The sequence below is a fragment of the Pongo abelii genome, chromosome 22 (assembly GCF_028885655.2).
Source record: "Pongo abelii isolate AG06213 chromosome 22, NHGRI_mPonAbe1-v2.0_pri, whole genome shotgun sequence".
Lineage (NCBI taxonomy): Eukaryota > Metazoa > Chordata > Mammalia > Primates > Hominidae > Pongo > Pongo abelii.
In genome coordinates, this window is record NC_072007.2 from 47,210,307 (window position 1) to 47,231,887 (window position 21,581).

Consider the following 21,581-nt stretch of genomic DNA (forward strand, 5'->3'; position numbering starts at 1 on the left):
TTTCCTATCCTTTTACTTCTAACCTGTGTCTTTGTAATTGAAATGTGTCTTGAAGAGAACATATACTCAGATCTTGCTTTTTAAAAAATCCATACTGACATTTTCTGCCTTTTAATAACAGGGCTTAGTCTATTATCATTTAATGTAAATATTGATAAGGTCGAATTGAGTTAAACCATCTGGTTAATTTTTATTTTTTTCTCTCTTTTTTGTGTGTTTCTAGTCCTCTTTTCCTGACTTCTTTTGGATTTTTTTTAGAATGGCATTTTATCTATTGGCTTTTGAACTGTATCTTTTACCTTATGTGTTTAGTGGTTATCCTAGGGATTACAGTGTACATCCTTACCTTTTACATCAACTTAGCATTAATATTGTACCATGTCAGATCAAATGCAGAAATGTTACAATCTTGTAGGTCCATTTACCACCCCTTCGTTGTTCCTTTATGCTAGAGTTGTCATATGTATTCTACCAATAAATGTAAGACTATGTAAGATGATGCTACAATTTTGCTTTAGGTAGATATATGTGTGTTGGGGGAGTATTTTAAATTTACCCAGATATTTGTCCAGATAGCATTCCTTCCTAAAGACTCAAGTTTCCCTCTAGTGTTTTTCCTTTCTCCTTTTGAAACTTCCTTTGGCGTTTCCTTCCAGCAGACCTGCACTATGACACATTATCTTAGTGTTCTTTTACCTGGACATGTATTTTGCCATCATTATTGAAACATTTTGTTGGATATGGAATTCTGGGTTGACAAGTTTATTTTCCTTGAGCCCTCTAAAAATATTGTTCCACTCTCTTCTGGCTTTAATAATTTCTGAGAAAAAGTCCACAGACATTGAAATCATTGTTCCTCACTGCATGAAATGCTGTTTTCCTCAGATTACTTTCAGTACTTTTTTTTTTTTTTTAAATCTTTGGTCTGCAGCAGTTAGACTATAATATGACTAGATGTATTTTCATCATATTCATCTGGCTTGGAGTTTGCTGAACTTCTTGAGCCTGTAAATTTATGTCTTCTGTCAAACTAAGGGAACATTTGGCCATCATTTTTTCAAATTTTTTTCCCATCTCTCCTACACATATATTAAACATTCTGATATTATCCATAGGTCCCTGAGGCTCTGTTTATTTTTTAAATCTTTTTCTCTCTTCTTCAGATTAGATAATTATTACTGTCTTATTTTCAAGTTCACAGAACCTGAGAACATGAGGATGATAAAATTACATTCACTGTGGCTAATCATTGAAGGGTCACTGTGAATGAGACAGAAGCTAGAAGAAACATACAATTCTAATTTTAAAAGGAAATTGTACTAACCAGAGATATTCTATCCCAAGTGAAATTCAATAAACGAAACTACTACTACTGAGCACCTATTAAAGGTCAGAAATTGTACTGGCACTTTCATACTTACCGTTGTATTTAATTTAGATCACAGCTCATTAATAAAGGTATTACTGCCCACAATTTACAGATAATAGTACAGAGGTACAAAAAAGTAACTTGTCCCACTAATTAGCTCAAGAGCTGAGACTTTAACTTAGGACTCCCGTTACAGCTCTACCACTCATCTCATTAAAAAAATAAAAAATTAAGAGAATCATCAAGAGTTAGACATATTAGCTAGCCTGATTTTCTTTTGTAATAAGATTAGTATACAAGTAGATATTGGAAGTATGGGGAACATAGTACATTACGATTTCAGCAAAGCATCTGTCAGAAGTAATATAGTATTATGAACTAACAATTAAGGCTCTTAACACAGATAAAACTCTTAAATGCTGCTTCTACCACTTACTCTTTACATCACTCTGTCCAAGCATTTAAACTCTCTAAGCTATAGCTTCCCCCTTATCTCTTTAAAGGGGAACCATGATGATAACTATCTCACCAGGTTTTAGTAAAGACCAAATGGTAAAAATCCACAGAATGCATTTAGCACAGTACCTGTCACATAGTAAGTGGTAAATTAGTGTTAACTATTATTACTAAGGCATGATATCTCTTTGGACAAAAAATAATTTGAAATAATTACATAATAATGAAATATTATGAAGTATTGTAAACAACAGTTATTAACCCCATCCTATTCAACTTCTATCAATGTCTGCTTTGTTTCATAATTCATCAAGTATCTACCAGAAAAGAAAGATTGTAATGGGGTCACTACAGAAGTATACAGAACTGCTGGCTCAAAAAGAAACATGCTTATTATTTACAGTAGGAAATTACCAGCAATGACAAGAATGCATTCATAGAAGATTGCTTAAATAAATTATGATAGACTAATCTTGCACATGTAGTGTAGGAGGAAATAAAAGACTAGAAGGAGATACACCAAAAGATTAACATGATTCATATCTCTTCAACTAATTAACAAACATCTTAAATATCATTTGGGAAAAGATTACATTTTTTTCAACAGTATTTGGATTCAGATTTCCATTTTGGAACGGGATGGGTTTATAAGGAGCCATTCTGGGAGACAGAGCTATCTCCAAGGTGTCTGGAAGGGGATGCCTCAAGTTATAAGAGCTCAACAGACCAGGCACAGTGGCTCACACCTATAGTCCCAGAACTTTGGGAGGCCAGGAATTCAAAATCAGCCTTGGGCAAAAAAGTGAGACCTTGCCTCTACAAAAGCTACAAAAAATTAGCCAAGCATGGTGGCACGCGCCCTGTAGTCCCAGCTACTCAAGAGGCTGAGGTGGGAGGATTGCTTGAGCCCAGGAGTTCGAGGCTGCAGTGAGCCGAGATTGCACCACTACACTCCAGCCTGGATGACAGAGCAAGACCCCATCTCTTAAAGAACAAAAGAAAAAAAAAGAACTCAATAAATATTTGACCGAACAAATGGTAGGAAATTGCCCAGTATCTGGTGCTCAGACACATCCACAACACTGCAGAGGGCATTCAAGACCTCTGGCCCCTGAGGTGCCTGCCAGAGTTTGGACAGACTTTTGTTTGTCTGATTTAAGGTTTAGTAGAAGTCAAATCCCTCATTCAATTCCAATGATGACAATATGGTGCTGGAAACATTTGGTACACTTCCTGACAATTTTCCAGGTATCAACAGTAAAAATAGAAACTGCCTGTAATCTTACAATGGTGCTCTATCTCCACTGCCTGGAACAAAGGTTCCAAGAAGGCCTCTTAGCAGTTAGGAAACACGCTCATATTTTGCAACAGAAAGAAGGGAAGGGGAGGCAGGAGAAGGAAGAAAAGAGAACAAGATCTGAAACAAAGCTAGAGAAGGCATTTTAATTGAGCTAAAAAAAAACAAAAAAAAAAACATAAAAAACAAATTCTAGAAGTAGCTCCACATCAGAGATTCATAGCCCAGGTTTGCAACATCTAAGTTTCTTGTATTACCTCAGTGGGCATCACAGAACGCAAAAAAAAAAAAAAAAAATCATATTACATTTCATCTTGTTTCCATTTGTAAAAGACAAGATGCCATAGGTTGTTTCCAGAAGTAGAAAGGGTATTGAAAATGAGTAGAAAGGATGAAAATAAAAACCAGGAAAGCAGGGAGATTGCCACGACTTGCAGAATCCACCTCGAACACTCCACCAGGATTCCAAGCATATCAGACCCCACACTCCGATTCCACGGCAGGTTCTATACTATGTTAGTAAGTCAAATGAGCTTTAACCAAACATCGAAATCCAAAATGTCAGCCACGACCTCATCCAAGACCACTCCACATCTGCCCAAACTCCCCTTACCCCTCCCAGAGCACTCCTTAGGGCGTGGGAGCCGAGGGGCATTTTCCACCCCAGCTGAGTTCTTCACGCCAGTGTATCATCCCCTCCTGCGTTCTGGGTGTTTGGGTTGGAAGCGATGCCAGCAGAGTTTTTGTTTGTTTGTTTGTTTTGAGATGGAGTCTCACTGTCACCCAGACTGGAGTGCAGTGGCGTGATCTCAGCTCATTGCAATCTCCACCTCCCAGATTCAAGCAATCTCCTGCCTCAGCCCCTCAAGTAGCTGGGACTACAGGCGTGCACCACCATGCCCGACTAATTTTTGTATTTTTAGTAGAGATGGGGTTTCACCATGTTGGCCAGGCTGGTCTCAAACTCCTGACCTCAAGTGATCCGCCCACCTTAGCCTCCCAAAGTGCTGGGATTACAGACGTGAGCCACCATGCCTGGCCCAGCAGAGATTTTTCTTCTCGGATATCACTCAGCTGTAATTGGAGACATCTGAACACCCACCTGGATCATCATCCCCCACTCCCACCCCAGGAGCCACTTTGTCTAACAGGGGCATGGAACTCATTCGACTTTCCCTGGGTTCCAGAAGGAAATTCCAATTACTCAGCCACCACTACTGTTAGCGTGGGAAGCTGGGAAGCGCGGAATGAAGCTGAGTTATGAACCATGCACACACAGACAGCTGTCGGGGGATGCATGCCAACCAGAGGGTCCACACATATTCCTGCACCTGCAGGAGGCAGAGAGAACTTGTAACAGACCATATGAAATCTCCATTGCCGTAATTCCTTTTTGGAACAGGGCAGGGCATAAAAAGAAGTAATCCAGATGATCAGCCAGACAGACATGAAAAGAACTGTCCTCGGGCCAGCTGGGCCTCAGTGTCCACGTTGGAAGGACAATTCCAGCTTTGGTGGTCTTGATGTCCATACCCTGAGGAACCTGGCCTCTGAGAAGGCTCCCAGGACCCATGTGGACAGGGGGGCTCTGCACCATTTTACTTGAAAGGGGGCTTTACAGGCATGGTGGCACGTGCCTTAATCCCAGCTACTAGGGGAGGCTGAGGCAGGAGGATCACTTGAACCTGGGAAGCAGAGGTTGCAGTGAACCAAGATTGTGCCACTGCACTCCAGCTTGGGCAAGTGTGAGACTCCGCATCAGCTGGGCGTGGTGGCTCACGCCTGTAATCCCAGCACTTTGGGAGGCCGAAGCGGGCAGATCACAAGGTCAGGAGATCGAGACCATCCTGGCCAACACAGTGAAACCTTGTCTCTACTAAAAATACAAAAAATTAGCTGGGCGTGGTGGCAGTAGCTGTAGTCCCAGCTACTCGGGAGGCTGAGGCAGGAGAATGGCATGAACCCAGGAGGCGGAGCTTGCAGTGAGCCGGGATTGTGCCACTGCACTCTAGCCTGGGTAACAGAGCGAGACTCGGTCTTGGAAAAAAAAAAAAAAATTAAGCCACAGATCTAGTACAACCCTCTAATCTCACAGATGAGAAACAGACCCAGAGAGGCTGGGTGATTCACCAACATCGCACAAGCTGCTGTGTCAAAATGGCAGGCAAGAAAGTTATGGTCTGAGATTTTGTGTGTTTTTTTTTTTTTTTGAGACAGAGTCTCACTCTGTCGCCCAGGCTGGAGTGCAGTGCTGCAATCTCGGCTCACTGCAACCTCCACCTCCTGGGTTCAAGAAATTCTCCTGCCTCAGCCTCCTCAGTAGCTGGGACTATAGGTGCGTGTCACCATGCCCGGCTAATTTTTTTTCTTTTTTTTTTTTTAGTAGAGATGGGGTTTCTCCGTGTTAGCCAGGATGGCCTAGATCTCCTGACCTCGTGATCTACCCACCTCAGCCTCCCAAAGTGTTGGGATTACAGGCATGAGCCACTGTGCCCGGCCCAGTCTGAGGTTTTTGTATTTCATTTTTAGGTAAATTCTGTACGCACATATTACCCAATTTTAAACTGAAAACTCTATTAGCATCAAGGTGACCTCTGGAACCAAAGGGCAAAGGAAGAGGCAGGTACAGACTTCCCCATCATTCCTCCTTCTCATCTCCTTGCCCCTTCCACAACCAGGGAAAATCCTCCACCAGGCAATGACTTCATCGTTTCCTTCTCACTAATTTGAATACTGTTATTGGAGAGCCAAACAAAAAATGAAAATGATGAATGACTCCTTGTGCAATGCAGAAAAAATGTGGCGTTTGGGATCTCACAGTGACGGAATACCCCTCATGCAGAAACAGAACATGCTTCTCTCCAAAACAAAAAGCAGAAACAACAAAGGTATTTCAGAGCTCAGAAGGTGTTTTGCCAAATGGTGTGTAAAAGATTTTAAAGGGGCAGGTGAAAGCAAATCAACTCTCACCTCCAAAGCAGGTAACTGTTTTATTTGAAAGAAAAACAAAAGTTCCTCTAAATAAGCCACAAAGCTAAGTCAGGGGAGAAAAAGAAATGGAAGAGAGGGATGCCTAACAAGTAGGAGGAAAAATACCTGCTGGGTTAACTGGCACATTTATTTTAAACATTTACAGATTTTGACTAAAACATATTTTTAAGCCAGAACTCAACCTCTATCTGCACACCCCATGTGTCCAGGTGACTGGTCAGACCTCAATTATCATGAACACTAACTTCTAAGAATATCTAAAAAAGTTTCTACTTAGAAACTACTGTTAAATCATAATCCAAGTTTGGGCAATGCTGCTTTCTTATCATAGATTTCTTAGTGTATCAGAATCTTGAAACATATTCTCAGGTTTTATTTGCAGTTTCCATTGTTGGTGGCTATCAGCAGTGCTGTGTGGGGAAAGCACCTGTCTTCCTTGGTAGCTGAAGAGGAGATTAAACCAACTCTTGGTGGCCACCCCACTCCGTGTCAGAGACTATGCAATGGGCTTTCCACAGCACCACCTGCTCTGACCTTCCCCACATGAATGGCTGCCGGGTCCGACCTGCAGACCGTGGCTGAACGACGGATGCACAAATGCACTCAGACACAAGAATCCAGTGAAAGAGCAGGCTAGGGGACCGGGCCACCCACAGACACCAAGGAGGGTGCTGTAAAGAGTCAGCAGCCACAGCCCTGAAAAGCCTGCACTGCGGGCATTTATTCAGTATAGATTTAATGACAAAGGCCTTGAGTCAACACATTTGTGGGCAATTCACATGGTCACCCAGACCCGGAGAGAGTAGTTCTGTGCGTGGATGATTAAGGGCGAGGTTCCAAGGCCTAAGTAAACTAACTTATCTAGATCAGTTTATTTATATTCCCTTGTTATCTAACGTAAGCTTTCAAGCACCAGATAAAAGAATCTGGCTGCCTTCAGCCAAATCCTTTTCTGAAGCTTTTGTAAAACCTTCAGGCCTTCCAAGAAGGTTTCCATCTTCTACAATTTTTCTCACCACCCTGACTGATCTCCTACAAACGGCATTACCATGAGTGGGCATTAGTGCAGCTTGTCCATTTTAAGATGAGATTTCATGGAATTTGCCCCAGGCCAGTAGCCAATGAAGCTCCAGAGCCTGCCCTGCTTTCAGCATCCCATGCAGCCTTGCCCAGTGGTAAACCAGACTTCTAATAAACTCAGGCTGGTTATTCCAAGGTCATGTCTTTGGCCCTTCTGCTAAGGAATAACTCCTTTACAATCTATAGACTAGAATGGAAGCAGTTCCAACCCTCAGCAGATTCAGCTCACTACTAAACTACAATCAACACACTTGGATTTTTCTCTAAGGTAAACCTGAACTGGGGGGAAAAGAGTGTAGAGAAGTCCCTGTCACCCTCTTTATTGATTATCTTTTCTAACCCTAAACCTTTTATTACCTTTTGTGGTCTTTTATTGCTTGTTTAAATAAAACAGAGGCATTTGACAAAATGAATATTAAATGTAGTTACAATCAAGCAATTCTGCAGAGTAATAAACATCTGGGTTTTTTTTAGAGCTTCAAGAGAATGTAGTAATGTCAGGTGCACGTGTTTCTGACTGTCATGGAAGGTTTAGGGGTCTCAGGAAGGTGTGGGTGATGCACAAGGCATATCCAAGGGACTGTGAAAATGTTCAAACCACTGCAGATTTGGCTCTTTTGAAATGACTGTGAATTACCTGTGAAAATGATAATTAAAGGGTTAAGATTTCAAAAAAAGAGAAGGTTCAATGAAAAAGAGACTTGCTTCACATATAAGAGAAACACAAACATGGACAACTGACTATGTTTTCTCATCTTTCAAAAAAAGTTGGACTAAAATATTTTTGGCACAACAGTAACCAGCAACAAACAATTGGTTCTAGTATGGGAAAACAACTGTCAAAATCTTCAAACAAAAACTCCATTCCAAGAAAACACCTACCACGCCAGGCACGGCGGCTCATGCCTATAATCCCAGCACTTTCGGAGGCCAAGGTGGGAGGATCGCTTAAATTCAGCAGTTCAAGGCCCACCTGGGGAACATAGTGGGACCCGTCTCTACAAAAAATTTAAAAATTATCCAGGCATGGTGGCTCATGCCTGTGGTCCCAGCTACTCGGGACACTGAGGTGGGAGGACCACTTGGGCCCAGGAGGTTGAGACTGCAGTGAGCCATGATCAGACCACTGTACTCCAGCCTGGGTGACAGAGCGAGATCCTGTCTCCAAAAAAAAAAAAAAAAAAAAGATACACATATCACAGTCCTGAGCACAGACCACACCAGTCTGTTTCACGGACGTCCACAGCACTGCTGCTGAAGGATGCGTTATAAAGGCTAAAAAGAATTGCACACAAAGTTTAAATAATAATGAGAGTTCCATAAATATTAGCTATGTACTAAGAGTCTGCTGACATATTATCTCAGTACATCCTCACCCTATCCAGTGAGGCACCCTGAAGGAGGGCCCTACATCTTCTCTATTCCCCATGGGTCCCAGAGCCTCACACAGGATCTTGCACTCAGCTGGTATGCCAGACAAAGTAGTAAGTAATTAAACTTTTTCATTTTTAAGTAGACTATTATCAGCTACATGACACAGATTAGGAAATAGAGGCATAAAAGGTTACTGATTTTCCCAAGTTTACTCGTCTAATAAATTGGGATTCCAAACCAGGGCCAGCAGGACCCCATCCCAAGATCTAAGTAATGTAAAATGAATGAACCATGGGCTGATATGCAATTTCTGCAAATACTTTCCACCCCAGCTCTTCTACCATGTTATCTACTTTTTTTTTTTTTTTCTAAAAGTCTCATATACCCTCAAAAGATGAAGACTGCCACCATTGAGAACACTCAAAAGATAGGTGCTGTTGGCCAGGCACAGTGGCTCAGGCCTGTAATCCCAGCACTTTGGGAGGCTGAGACGGGCGGATCACGAGGTCAGGAAATCGAGACCATCCTGGTGAACACGGTGAAACTGCGTCTCTACTAAAAATACAAAAAAATTAGCCGGGCGTGGTAGCAGGTGCCTGTAGTCTCAGCTACTCGGGAGGCTGAGGCAGGAGAATGGCATGAACCCGGAAGGCAGAGCTTGCAGTGAGCTGATATCACACCACTGCACTCCAGCCTGAGCAACAGACCGAGACTCCATCTCAAAAAAAACAAAAAAAAGATGGGTGCTATGGGTTTGAAAGAGCTTCAGTAGAATCCCTGCCATGGCTGGGCAGCTTGCCCTACCCTGAAGGAGGCCATGTTTGCTCCACTCCAGGTGACATTCACTCCTGCTGTTCTGTGCAGTCAAATTTGGGATGCTTCAAGTTGTCCAATAGTAAAATGATATTCAACTGCAATGGACTGAATGTTTGTGTTCCCTCCCCAGCCCTCTGTCAAAATTCATGTGTGGAAATCCTAGCCCCCAGTGTGATGGTAATCATTTCTGCAGGTGATTAAGTCATGAGGGTGGAGCCCTCACTAATGGGATTAGTGCCCTTCTATCTGAGGACCGTTGAGAGCTCTCTCACCCTCTTTCTGCCATGTGCGAATACAAGAAGTCAGCAGTCAGGGTCTGGTGGCTCATGCCTGTAATCCCAGAACTTTGAAAGTCTGAGGCAGGTGGATCATTTGAGGTCAGGGGTTCGAGACCAGCTGGCCAACATGGTGAAACCCTGTCTCTACTAAAAATACAAAAAAAATTAGCTGGGTGTGGTGGCACATGCCTGTAATCCCAGCTGCACAGGAGGCTGGGGCAGGATAATTGCTTGATCCCCGGAGACAGAGGTTGCAGTGAGCCAAGATCCTGCCACTGCACTCCAGCCTGGGCCACAGAGTGAGATTCTGTCTCAAAAAAAAAAAAAAAAAAAAGTCAGCAGTCTACAATCTGGAAGATAATTTGACCAAGCCGGGTAGCACCTTGATCTCAGACTTCCAGGCTCCAGAACGGTGAGAAACAAATTTCTGTTGTTTATAGGGCATTCAGTGGATGCTACTTTGTTACTGCACCCCGAAATGAGGAAGACATCAACATCAACGCTGAGAGGACACTGGGACGGCTCAGTTCTAATGAAAATGTCACCTAAATAGAACACATTATCACTATCATAAAATGGTAAACATCACAATAACTCTACCCTACTTGAAAAATTGTTACAAAATATGAAAATAAACAACCAAGAACACTAAAAATTAATGTAGAAGCTTCTCTGAAAAATACCAAGCCACAAAATAATTCAACTTCAGGAGCTTGGCATGTGAAAGGTTAACTTATTCAGGTGTTGAATTGGAACAACAAAAAAAATTTGATGGAGAACTTGCCAGAATAACCCTTCAGTCACAACCGTTGCCAAAGTCAAAGGCCAAAGTTATATTTTAAACTTTAGAAGTAAACATTAAAATGAAGGTTTCTTAAAATTCTCCAATAATTTTCACTTTTAAAGTACCAAACTGACACATAAAAAAATTCGTGCTAATTATCCCAAGCAATCAACTTCTTTAAAACCCTTTATTTCACAATTACGCTAATATCCCATTAATTTGGGACACTTACCAATGTATTTATTCTTTGCTCATTACCTATGTGCACATTAAGAGTACACCAATAACACAATACAGGCATTAATATGTAAAACATCAACAAAAGCCATCTGGAAAGCTAATGAATAATCAAGGGATTTCAAATTAAACTACAGAATTTTCCCTTAGAATCTTTAGGACAACACTGTCAAGCTCAATCTATTCATTTCGCCTCCAGAATCAATTTTTCAAACTTTATGACAGGTCTAATCGCTTCCACCTGTGTCTCCAGCTTGACTCTTGACTGGCATGCTACCAGCCAGGGTGGAAATGTAGACAAAGACCCCTATTAGGATCCGGCTGTTTCTCTACTGTGAGGTCACTCAGCCATTAAATTAGTTCCAGCCCAATTTCTGTCCTCTCGGGCCTCAACTTCAGGGGAGGAGGGTGCAGAGTTGAGTCAGTTAGCAGCACAGACCCAGAAGGGAAGAAAAGGGGGAAAAGATGTTTGGGACTGACTAGGTAGGTGTGCACAAAGCTGAAAAGCTGGAGTTGGCCCCAAACTCTGAAATCGAAATACTATCTTTCTTAAATGACTGCAGCTATTCTCCCCAATGCGATCCTGTCCCCCTTCCCATTTAAAAAATATATATATATTTTATGGGATTGTGTTTCCTTTTCTTCTCCTTCATTTGTAGAAAGTCAACTGTCTCACACAACATTTCCTCAACTCACATGAGGCTGATTCACAAAACTAGCTCAGCCATCTAAAAGCGCCAGAGGTCACTGAGAAATAGAAAGGCTGGTTGGTAGAGTTCTGGTGTGGGCACATCACCAGGTCAAAGGAGGTGAGCTGAAGGTGCCTGGAGAGCATCTAGTGTTCCAACGCAACTGATCTCACAGCTGAAGAAGTAAGGCTCAGGGAGGAGAGACTGTCAACGTCACAGAGCTAGTGAATGATAAAGTCTTGGTTCCAGCATTTTCCCTACTAGATTATGAGCTCTACAGCATCAGGAACAAGGCCCAACACACAGTAACTGCAAAAACAAAAACAAAACCCCACACATCTCTCCTATATCACTGTGCCCACCTCCTTTCTGCCCAAAGCCCCAATGATCAGACCAAGAACGGTGTATGCAACTTTACAAACTGGCACACACACTAGGATCTGCTTCTACAAATGCACTGTCAGGCATGGATGCTGCCTGAGCCTCCAGGACACCTCTCTCCAGTGCCTAACACGGTGCCTGGCATACAGGAGGTGCTCCAGAACTGCTTATCCCATGAGGCAAAGAAGTCAAATCTAAGCCTGAAACATCAAAGGACTCAAATGGTGACAAATGAGAAATCAGCTTATTTAATAAGAAAATCTAAAATATTCTTTACAAATACAAAACGTCCAACCTTGGACAGCTTATTCAGGATGCACAAGCATACGAAGGAAATCGGCATAAGCAAGGTTATGCTCATCTGCACACCACACACTGTGGTTTCACGTCATTTCACTCTCTGATGGAGACTCGGTATAAGTCAATCAAAAAAGACGCTATTGGCCAAATAAAAGATAATTCCAAAAATAGCACAATGACTCAGTTACCCCAAGCTCCTATGTTTCACAGTCTAGCCTCATGCTGTCTCCAGAGGGTCGACTATCATTTATCAGGAGATTAAATGGAATGTGCCACACGCCCACCATGTCAAGGTAGAGTGAACTCTGGGAGGGGCTTTTCCTGCAGTGACAATGGATTTGCAGTGGCCGGTCCACACCCCCTTCCCTAGACCCCACCACCACCAATAGCTCACATTTTGCAAAGAGATTCCTGAGCTGTAGCTGTGGGATGTGAGCCTGGAACATGGAGAAGTTCACTGTCCCAGACACAGACACAGACACAGACTGGACCCATGTCCCTGGGACTCTACCTAACTGGCTGAGCTAACTGCTCACAGGGAAACCTGCCAGGAAATAGCACAGAAAAATAAAGGTCTCTGGCGTGAAACAAAACTGGCAATACACAGAGCATGGTAATATGGTTACACCCTGTGTCCCCACACAAATCTCATCTTGAATTATAATCCCTGTAATCTCCATAATCCCCAGGTGCCAAGGTCGGATCATGGGGGTGGTTCCCCCATGCTGTTCTTGTGATAGTGAGTTCTCATGAGATCTGATGGTTTTGTAAGTGTTTGGTAGTTCCTCCTGTGTTCATCCTCCTTCCTGCCGCCTTGTGAAGAAGGTGCCTTGCTTCCCCTTCGCCTTCCGCCACGATTGTAAGTTTCCTGAGGCCTCCCCAGCCGTGCTGAACCCTGAGTCAGTTAAACCTCTTTCCTTTATAAATTACCCAGTCTTGAGCAGTACTTTACAGCAATGTGGAAACAGACTAATACACATGGCCTCCAGAAGGTGTTACCTGACAATAGTGTGGAGAAGCAATTCATGGTCAGGAAGGTATGTCAGAGAAAATGGCCGGAGCCTGGGATAAAGGATGAAATGACGTTTTCTAAGCAAATGAGTTGGGTGGCACAGCCAAGTCAGATTCCTGGGGAAAGAGCATCACTAACGGGGTTTTGACTTTTTACTCTGGGGGTAGAGGGGACTCAGTCATCAGCAAGTGGCACCCACACTGCCCTGTGCTACTTCCTCTCCCCAGAGTGCTCTCCCCTCTACTCAATCACAAACACGCTTCCAAATTTGTGGGGTGGAGACACAAGGTGAAGGTGGTGGGGGTTCATGCTCTAAGACAAGCCACTCATGTGCCCAGAGAGATCAAAAGAAAGCTCTCTACACCAGTACCATGGTAGCTCAGCTGGATATGCAATCGAAGAAAATACCATGCCCTCAAAAATCTGTCAGAAATCTCCAAATCCTCCTAGATGTGTAAACACCTAAAAAAAATTCCTCTAATTACCTTGAGTAAGCACTGAAACAAAAGCAGTGTTATAAGTCAAATAATTATCTTCACCTGTGATCCTTAATCTGGTAGACCCTGGCACTGTCAGAAGGTATACTACTTTCAGGGTCTCCAAGTATTTTTCTTGGTAGTCTGAAAAACTGAAAGTACATGCCTGAGGCAGAATTCTAATTGTCTTCCAATGTCTACCCTCCTTTCCTCCTTAGTGATAGAAGCCTGGTTTCCAGTTAGATCCATGGATGCCTACTATGGAGACCACATTTATTTCCCAGCCTTGTTTGTAGGTCATGTGACTAGGTCCTGTTCATAATACATAAACAAAAAGGCCATGTGCAACTTCTGTCCCTTGAAGAATAGGGATGTGGCTTCTTTACCCCTTCCTCCCGCTTACTGGCTCAAGTAAGAACATAAACACTGGAATCGCCATCCTGGACACGTGCTACAGGTGGCCGAGCAGCTCAGCTGGGTCCTTGACACGTGAGCCAATGCACCAATGCTGGACTTCCCATCTCAGCCTATCTCATTTGCAGGAGAGAAAAGTAAACTTCCATCCTGTTCAAGCCACTTCTATTTTCAGATATGTGTTGCACACAGTGAAACCTAATCCTAATTGACCTAGGAACCGGTACCTGAATTGGGAGTGCTAGGTCTCAGATTTTATGTATGCCACCAGAAACAAGGCCTAAAAATGCAGCCTGATATGGAGGAGATGGGCAGGGGATCTCTGGCAAAGGCACAGGTCTCACAGGTTCTCGACTGCTGACTGCCGCAGCAAAACCTTTGATCGAGTCCTGACCTTCTATATGTTGGGAGGTAGACCTGGTGTCTGTTAGAAGCTGTATCCTTATAGGAGACAGCTCTGAAAATTCAAAATGTCAGTGTTTGCCAGTCCTTGACACTCTCAGCAAGGTTCGATCAAAGAGAAATGATCTCCAACTAAAGCTAACTAGTCTCAAGAAAGTGGAAAAGAATACAGATTTGATTAGAAAGGAGCTCTGTGTCAGCAACCAGCAATATAAGTGAGCCTATGGGGCTGTCCCTGCAGCCCAGCAGGAGATAAGACAGATGCTTCACCACATAGAGCCCAGAAGCCTTGTGCCAACGATATGATTAAGGGCCTGGCCTTCCACCCAAGCCCACGGTTTCATTTGGCCCAAGAGAGTTGCTATTAAATTGGGAGGGAAAGGAATGGCAGAGCGTTGAGGTCTTTAAAAGACCAGAGTTCTTATGCTGAAAAACTGTCTAGACAAGATCTTGATGGTTACTCACATGGAACCAATCAGAAGCAAACAGACTAGAGGGCTACTAAAGTCCTGAGAGACTTGTATCTCTACAGAAACCTTAAGGCTGGCCTATAAAAAGCTGTGACTACTCAGTACTCAAAACAACACCCAGACCCCAAATCCTCCCAGGAAGTGGGTGTTGGAAGCCCATCCTCTCCAGCATCCGTCTCCGATGTGGTGCAGTGAAGACCCTTTCAGAAGGCAAAGCCGTGACCCCAAAAGATCGCAGGAAAGAGAGTTCCCGGAGGGGAGAATGCGGGTTGCCAGACAGCGACAAGGAAACATAGTGGCCGCCACTGCAGGGGGTGCAGGGAGACTTGATGGCCCCAATTTCTACTACAGCAGTGTGGCACATGGTGTGCTGGGGGCAGAGAGCTCGTCTGTTTCAGCTAACAGACTGCAAGACCTCAACAGGCACACCCGGCCCTAAAAGAGAAAATGGCACATCATCCAGAGATCCTGAATCTGACTGAGTGGAAGGAAATGAATGTCATACTAGGGCCGTCTTCCTTGAGGAAGAGGTGAGAGTTTTCTATGGAGGGGAAGACAAATGCATGTGGATATCTGGGACCTCTGCAGAAACTGCTGGCTGTTCCTCCCTGTGTCCTTCCTCGTCTTCCTTAGGAATACAACTCCCAATTTTCAGCTGGTGCAGGTTCCATGATGGGGAAGGGTAGATGGAGAAAAAGAGATTTTTTAAATCATATGATCAAGATCTATATCTAACATAAATTTCACTTCTACTTCAGCCCATTAGGAAGGAGCTGCTCAATTGCTGCAGAAATGATACACACAGACGAAGAGAGAAATAAGCATTGAGAGAACCCAGTCCATGGTTCTGAAAATTCTTCTTGTTCTGTCCAATTGTTTCATCAAAGTGATAGTCTCATCATGTTGCCTAGGCTGGTCTCAAACTCCAGGGCTTAAGCAATTCTTCTGCCTCAGCCTCCCAAAGTGCTGCAATTATAGGCATGAGCCACAAAAAAAGCATCCCACTTTTTTCTGAGATGGGAGTCTTGTTTGGTCACCCAGGCTGGAGTGCAATGGCGCGATCTCGGCTCACTGCAACTCTGCCTCCAAAGTTCAAGCAATTCTCCTGCCTCAGCCTCCTGAGTAGATGGGATTACAGAAGCGCACCACTACTGCCTGGCTAATTTTTGTATTTTTAGTAGAGCCAGGGTTTCACTATGTTGGTCAGGCTGGTCTCGAACTCCTGACCTCAAGTGATCCACCCACCTCGGCCTCCCAAAATGCTGGGATTACAGGTGTGAGCCACCACGCCTGGCCGTATCCAACATCTTTGATAAATATTCAGAAACAAGAACAATTCCACATACAGTAAATTCTGTTACCTAGAATTCTACACACTGGTATAACACTAGTGTTTGACACTGTTCCAGTAACGACTCCAAAGCACTAAAACAATGGTCCCCAGCCTTTTTTGGCACCAGGGTCCGGTTTTGTGGAAGACAATTTGTCCATGGACAGGGGGTTTCGGGATGAAACTGCTCCACCTCAGATCACGAGGCATTAGTCAGATTCTCATAAGGAGCATGCAACCTAGATCCCTCACATGCACAGTTCACAATAGGGTTTGAGCTCCTATGAGAATCTAATGTTGCCGCTGATGTGACAGGAGGCGGGGCTCAGCCAGTAATGCTCACTTGCACCACTCACCTACTGCTGCGTCGCCCTGTTCCTAACAGACTGCAGACCACAGCCCGGGGGTCGGGGATCCCCGCACTAAGAAATAACGTATGAGATTTGTTGATTTGTTTAAAGCACACAAAAGCAGCAACTGGAAGAGAACAGCTGCCAGTACATGTTACCTATTATTACTGCCACAGATAGACTATGTTTCCATAAGTATAGCTCGTTAACATGGTTTGGATTTGTGTTCCTGCCCAAATCTCATGTCGAATTGTAATCCCCAGTGTTGGAGGAGGGCCTGGTGGGAGGTGATCTGATCGTAGGGGTGGATATTCCCCTTGCTGTTCTCATGATAGTGAGTTCTCATGAGATCTGGTTGTTTAAAAGTGTGTGACACCACCCGCTTTGCTCTCTTCCTCCTGCTCCCATCATGTAGGACGTGCCTGCTTCCCCTTCACCTTCTGCAATGATTGTAAGTTTCCTGCGGCCTCCCCAGCCATGCTTCCTGTACAGCCTGCAGAACTGTGAGCCAATTAAACCTCTTTTCTTTGTAAACTACCCAGTCTCAGTTCTTTATAGCAATGCGAGAACAAACTGATACACTCATGTAGGATCAAATATAGTTTTAGAAATATTTTAGTCTTATTCTTAGAATGTAACAAGCCATGTATTTTGTGCATCCATCTATCTCATGGTTCCTCTGACACCAAGATGACCTCTTCAAATGTCTTCTCCTTAAAAAGGCAACTGCCTCCCCCCACCAGGAATTTCTTCCCAGGTTCACTGACTCAGTAGGTTTCTGTGAGTAACCTCACTTCGTAGTGTTAGGAAGGAACCCCGGGAACAGCGGACGCAGGGCATCTGGTAAGCTAAGGCCGCCAACAACCATTCATTATCAGCTCTGCACCAAGCGAGGGATTCATAATTAATAATCAAACCAAACAAGAAGAGAAACAAAGATTCCTAAACACCCTCAGAAAGGCCAAAATATTTTTCCCCTTTGTAAAAGTAAAAACTCTTAACCCTATGGGAGGTTCCACCTCTAGTGTTGGCAAGCTCAGCTTCAATGTCTGTCAAACACTTTTACAGACCCAAGTTTCCTAAGGCAGAGGGTGTTTTTTTTTAACTTTAATATCAAAAGTGAACTTCCTGATATCCAAGAATATTAAGGCAATATATTTATACAGGTTCTTTTTTCACCCAAAAACACAGGCTGGACAGCGTGTGGTGAAGCCCAGCCCTCTGCAGATGTGCAGGAGCCTCAGCCCGTCCGCACTCTCAGGGCGTGTGCTGCCCTCTTGGTGACACGCTGCCCTCTTGGTGACGTGCTGCCCTCTTGGTGACACGCTGCCCTGGCCACGGGCTCCAGGACCACACTTCCAAGGTTCCCAGATGGCAATGACACGAAATATTCTTCAGTATTCTCCACAGAAACAACAAAAATGGCCTGGAAGTACCCGTATTTTTCTATCTGAACTTCACCTCCCCAAATCTTTTGTTCAATAACTTGTCTAATTTTTTTATTCAGAAAATGTAACTATCACGAGTTACCCCTTCAATATAATAAAGTCTTCGCTTGAGTAACAAAGGATTATTACAGAGTTTGCAACAAGCAAGTGATGACTGTTCCATCTAAAAGAACAGGCTTTTTCCTTTTCTACTGGGAATCAATGGATGTCGGGGTGGGGTGGAAGCAGGAGAGTTAAGAAACGCTGAAAAATAAAAATACCTATGACATCACAAATTAACTCAGTACACAACAATTATTAATGAACACGGCTCACAGTTCCCCTCCCAGTCTGCCCCCATTGCTCTGATAATCCTCCCAAACAACTCTGCCAATGCCTCCTTTAATACAACACATATACTAACACTGCCATTCTGATGACTCTAAGTGTGACAGTCAAGAAAATGCTAAAGTTGGCTCATCATTTTATATCCATATAGCATTAAATTCCAGAAATTATTATCAAGAAAAAGGCCAAAATATTCCCATACATTGAATTATACATCTGTCTAATCATGTGGTCCCATGAGTGAAATGCCTAGAAACTATGAATCCAGTTATTTTTGGAATATTTCATGCCTTAAATTTTAACCCCACATTGAGGGAAGGCACTTTCGTTATTCCCTCTCTCTATAACCCAATTTTTTAAACTAAAATAGTATTAGTACCATTGGGGAGTTTTTAAAAATTCCTTTCATTTGTTTTCTACTTTTTAATCTTTAATCAGAGTCTACGTAACAGAAGGAATCAAAAGGAAAACCTGCAGTAAGAGTAAATTTCAAATATCCAAATGGGGTTATCGACTGCTTAAAAAAGGTATAGGGGTTGGGCATGGGTGGCTCACGCCTAAAATCCCAGCACTCTGGGAGGCTGAGTCAGGAGGATCACTTGAACCCAGGCGTTCGAGGCCAGCCTGGGCAACATGGCGAAACCCTGTCTCTACCAAAAATACAAAACTTAGCTGGACGTAGTGGCGTGTGCCTATAGCCCCAGCTACTTGGGAGGCTGAGGCAGGAGCAACCCTTGAGCTCAGAAGGTCGAGGCTGCAGTGAGCTGTGATTGTACCACTGGACTCCAGCCTGGGTGACAGAGCAAGATCCTATCTCAATCAATCAATCAATCAATCAATCAATCAATGTATTGGATAGCAATGTACCAAAAACACTTCAAAATACAAAGCTCTGACCTTTTTCAATTTACACAGCTTAGGTGTCATTCAAACTTCCTATTCAAATGCCCCTGAAAAACATCCTGTATTAAATGTCTAACACTGATTGTAACTTCACAAAAGAAGAATGATAATCCGAGCAATAATGCCACCGGTTAAACATCTTTTTTCATAATATTCGTTTATCAAAGAACATTCTGAGGGCCTGATTCAAGGAAGCAAGACACAAAGCACAACCACCTTCCATTCTCATAAAAAACAAACCTGTGATCAAAGAACTTCAATTTCCTTTCCCACAATTTAACTCTTCTAGGACAAGAGTACTTCCACCTTGCTAATAGGTCTGGTCAAACGTATTCCTCTACAACTCTATCCCCTCCCCGACTATTGGTAAGAGAGGATGATCAACGTAACAGGATTCCTCTGAGCAGATGCAGACCTGCTCACACCTTACCCATCCAGGAGACGCATCGTTGTGGGGGTCACTTCGGCAAACAAAATTACTTTTCCCAACTGCTTGGTCTGCAGATTTTGGCGATAGATCTCTAAGCTGAAATGTTCTGATGAGAAGGCCTCCATGTTGGTCACCACAGGTATACAAGATGGGGTTATTTCTACTTCAGACACATAGGATGAAACAAATCTAAGAGAGAGCTGGCCGGATTTTATTTCTCCCTCGGAGTCCACATGTTTCCCAAGCCACTGCATAAGAGGATCCCGGATTTCCTGTGTCATAAAGAAATAAATGAGATGGTCATAATTTGGCATTACATTAGATCATGGTAGCTTTTCCTTCTAATGCCATTTTGGTAATATGAGTACTTCCTAATTCATGACCAATAAAAGCTAGATTAACATATTCCATACATCTAAACGATTAGACAATATGATAATCACATACTTAGTATGCTTATACTATAAAATAAGCTCTTCAGAAACCAGGATCCAAGAAAATCAGTTCAGTTCATGATTATACTTCCTATCTTACATCTTACATTCTCTCATGATTTTCAAGATTCCCCTCCAGTCCAGAGTTCATAAGTAGTTCTCCAGTCCTCCATGCATTTTACGGAAAACTTTTATCTTTTTGCCCCACAAAGAAATTCATTATCCTATTTGCAAAAACAACAACAGAAAACCCTGGGTGAAAGAAGTCACAGAACACAAAGCACTCAAATACGAGAACACTCGGTCTCAGCCTCACGTCTTAGAGAATCTCCGCTTCCTCTTGTAAAGACAAGGCAAGTTGATCACCGACAAAGAAGACACTAATCTTCACAAAGGGAAAGTGGGGTACCCCAAAGCTGCTTTCTGTTTGCCCCAAATGGAGGTACAAGGAGGAGAAGGAAGGCAAAACCTAGAAGAGAAGTTGTCCAATCCAGGCACAGAGCTCTCTACTCTATCCCCAAAACCACAAGGCTGGAGGAGGTTCCCCCACACCAGACCTTAGAGGTCCCAGAGGCCTTCCTCCAGGGTGGTTTATCAGGAACTGAGGGCTGAGGGAAGTCATCATCTCAAGAGGCCTGCACAAAACTTACTAAGATCTCAGTAAACACAGATCCAGGCTCTTAGGCCATCCTCCTGCAAACACTAGGCCCTTCACGTCCCAAAGCTCCCTGTGGCTACAGAGTAGTGGCTTCAGAGATGAAACTTAACTCAACTAATTTCAATTGATCAACCTTTAAAACTCACATCTAGTTTGCAGATAATACAGAGGAGAAGAGAACGAGTAAAATGACTTCAGAAGAAAGCATTCAGGGCCGGGCGCAGTGGTTCACACCTGTAATCCCAGCACTTCGGGAGGCCCAGGCGGGCAGATCACCTCAGGTCAGTAGTTCAAGACCAGCCTGATCAACATGGTGAAACCCCGTCTCTACTAAAAATACAAAAACTTGCCAGGCATGGTGGCGGGTGCCTGTAATCCCAGCTACTCGGGAGGCTGAGACAGGAGAATCGCTTGAACCTGGGAGGCAGAGGCTGCAGTGAGCCAAGATCACTCCACTGCACTCCAGCCTGGCAACAAAGAGTGAAACTCCGACTCAAAAAAAAAAAAAAAGACAACAAAAGAAAGCATTCAGAAGAAATCCAGGGGATAAAACATTTTACAGAACAGCCGGGCTGGAATCTTCAACTAGTCAATGTCACGGTGGAGATGGGGTGGGGACACAGAGGTGGAGAGGGAGACCCAGTCTAGCTTAGAAGGGGCTTAAAAGACATAATGAAACACAATGGGTGGTTCTTTATTGGATCCCAACTTGAACAAACTAGCTGGAAAGGACAATTAGGAAATCTGAATGTGAACAGTATGCATTAGATAACAAACTGGAATTACTGTCAGTTTTAATAGGTGTGACAAGGGTAGTGTGGGGGCCAGGCGCAGTGGCTTACACCTGTAATCCCAGCACTTTGGGAGGCTGAGGC

The 21,581-nt window shown here is 43.5% G+C and overlaps 1 protein-coding gene across 11 annotated transcripts in view; it reads right to left on the reverse strand.

Moving 5' to 3' along the window:
• Positions 1 to 21,581, reverse strand: part of HLCS (holocarboxylase synthetase) — a 241,658-nt gene that overhangs the window by 128,549 nt on the left and 91,528 nt on the right. For all 11 annotated transcript variants that reach the window (XM_024239463.3, XM_054542491.2, XM_024239465.3 and 8 more), the window contains one exon: positions 19,615 to 19,886. In XM_024239463.3, coding sequence (XP_024095231.3) covers positions 19,615 to 19,886 — 272 coding nt within the window. The remainder of the gene's footprint in view (positions 1 to 19,614; positions 19,887 to 21,581) is intronic.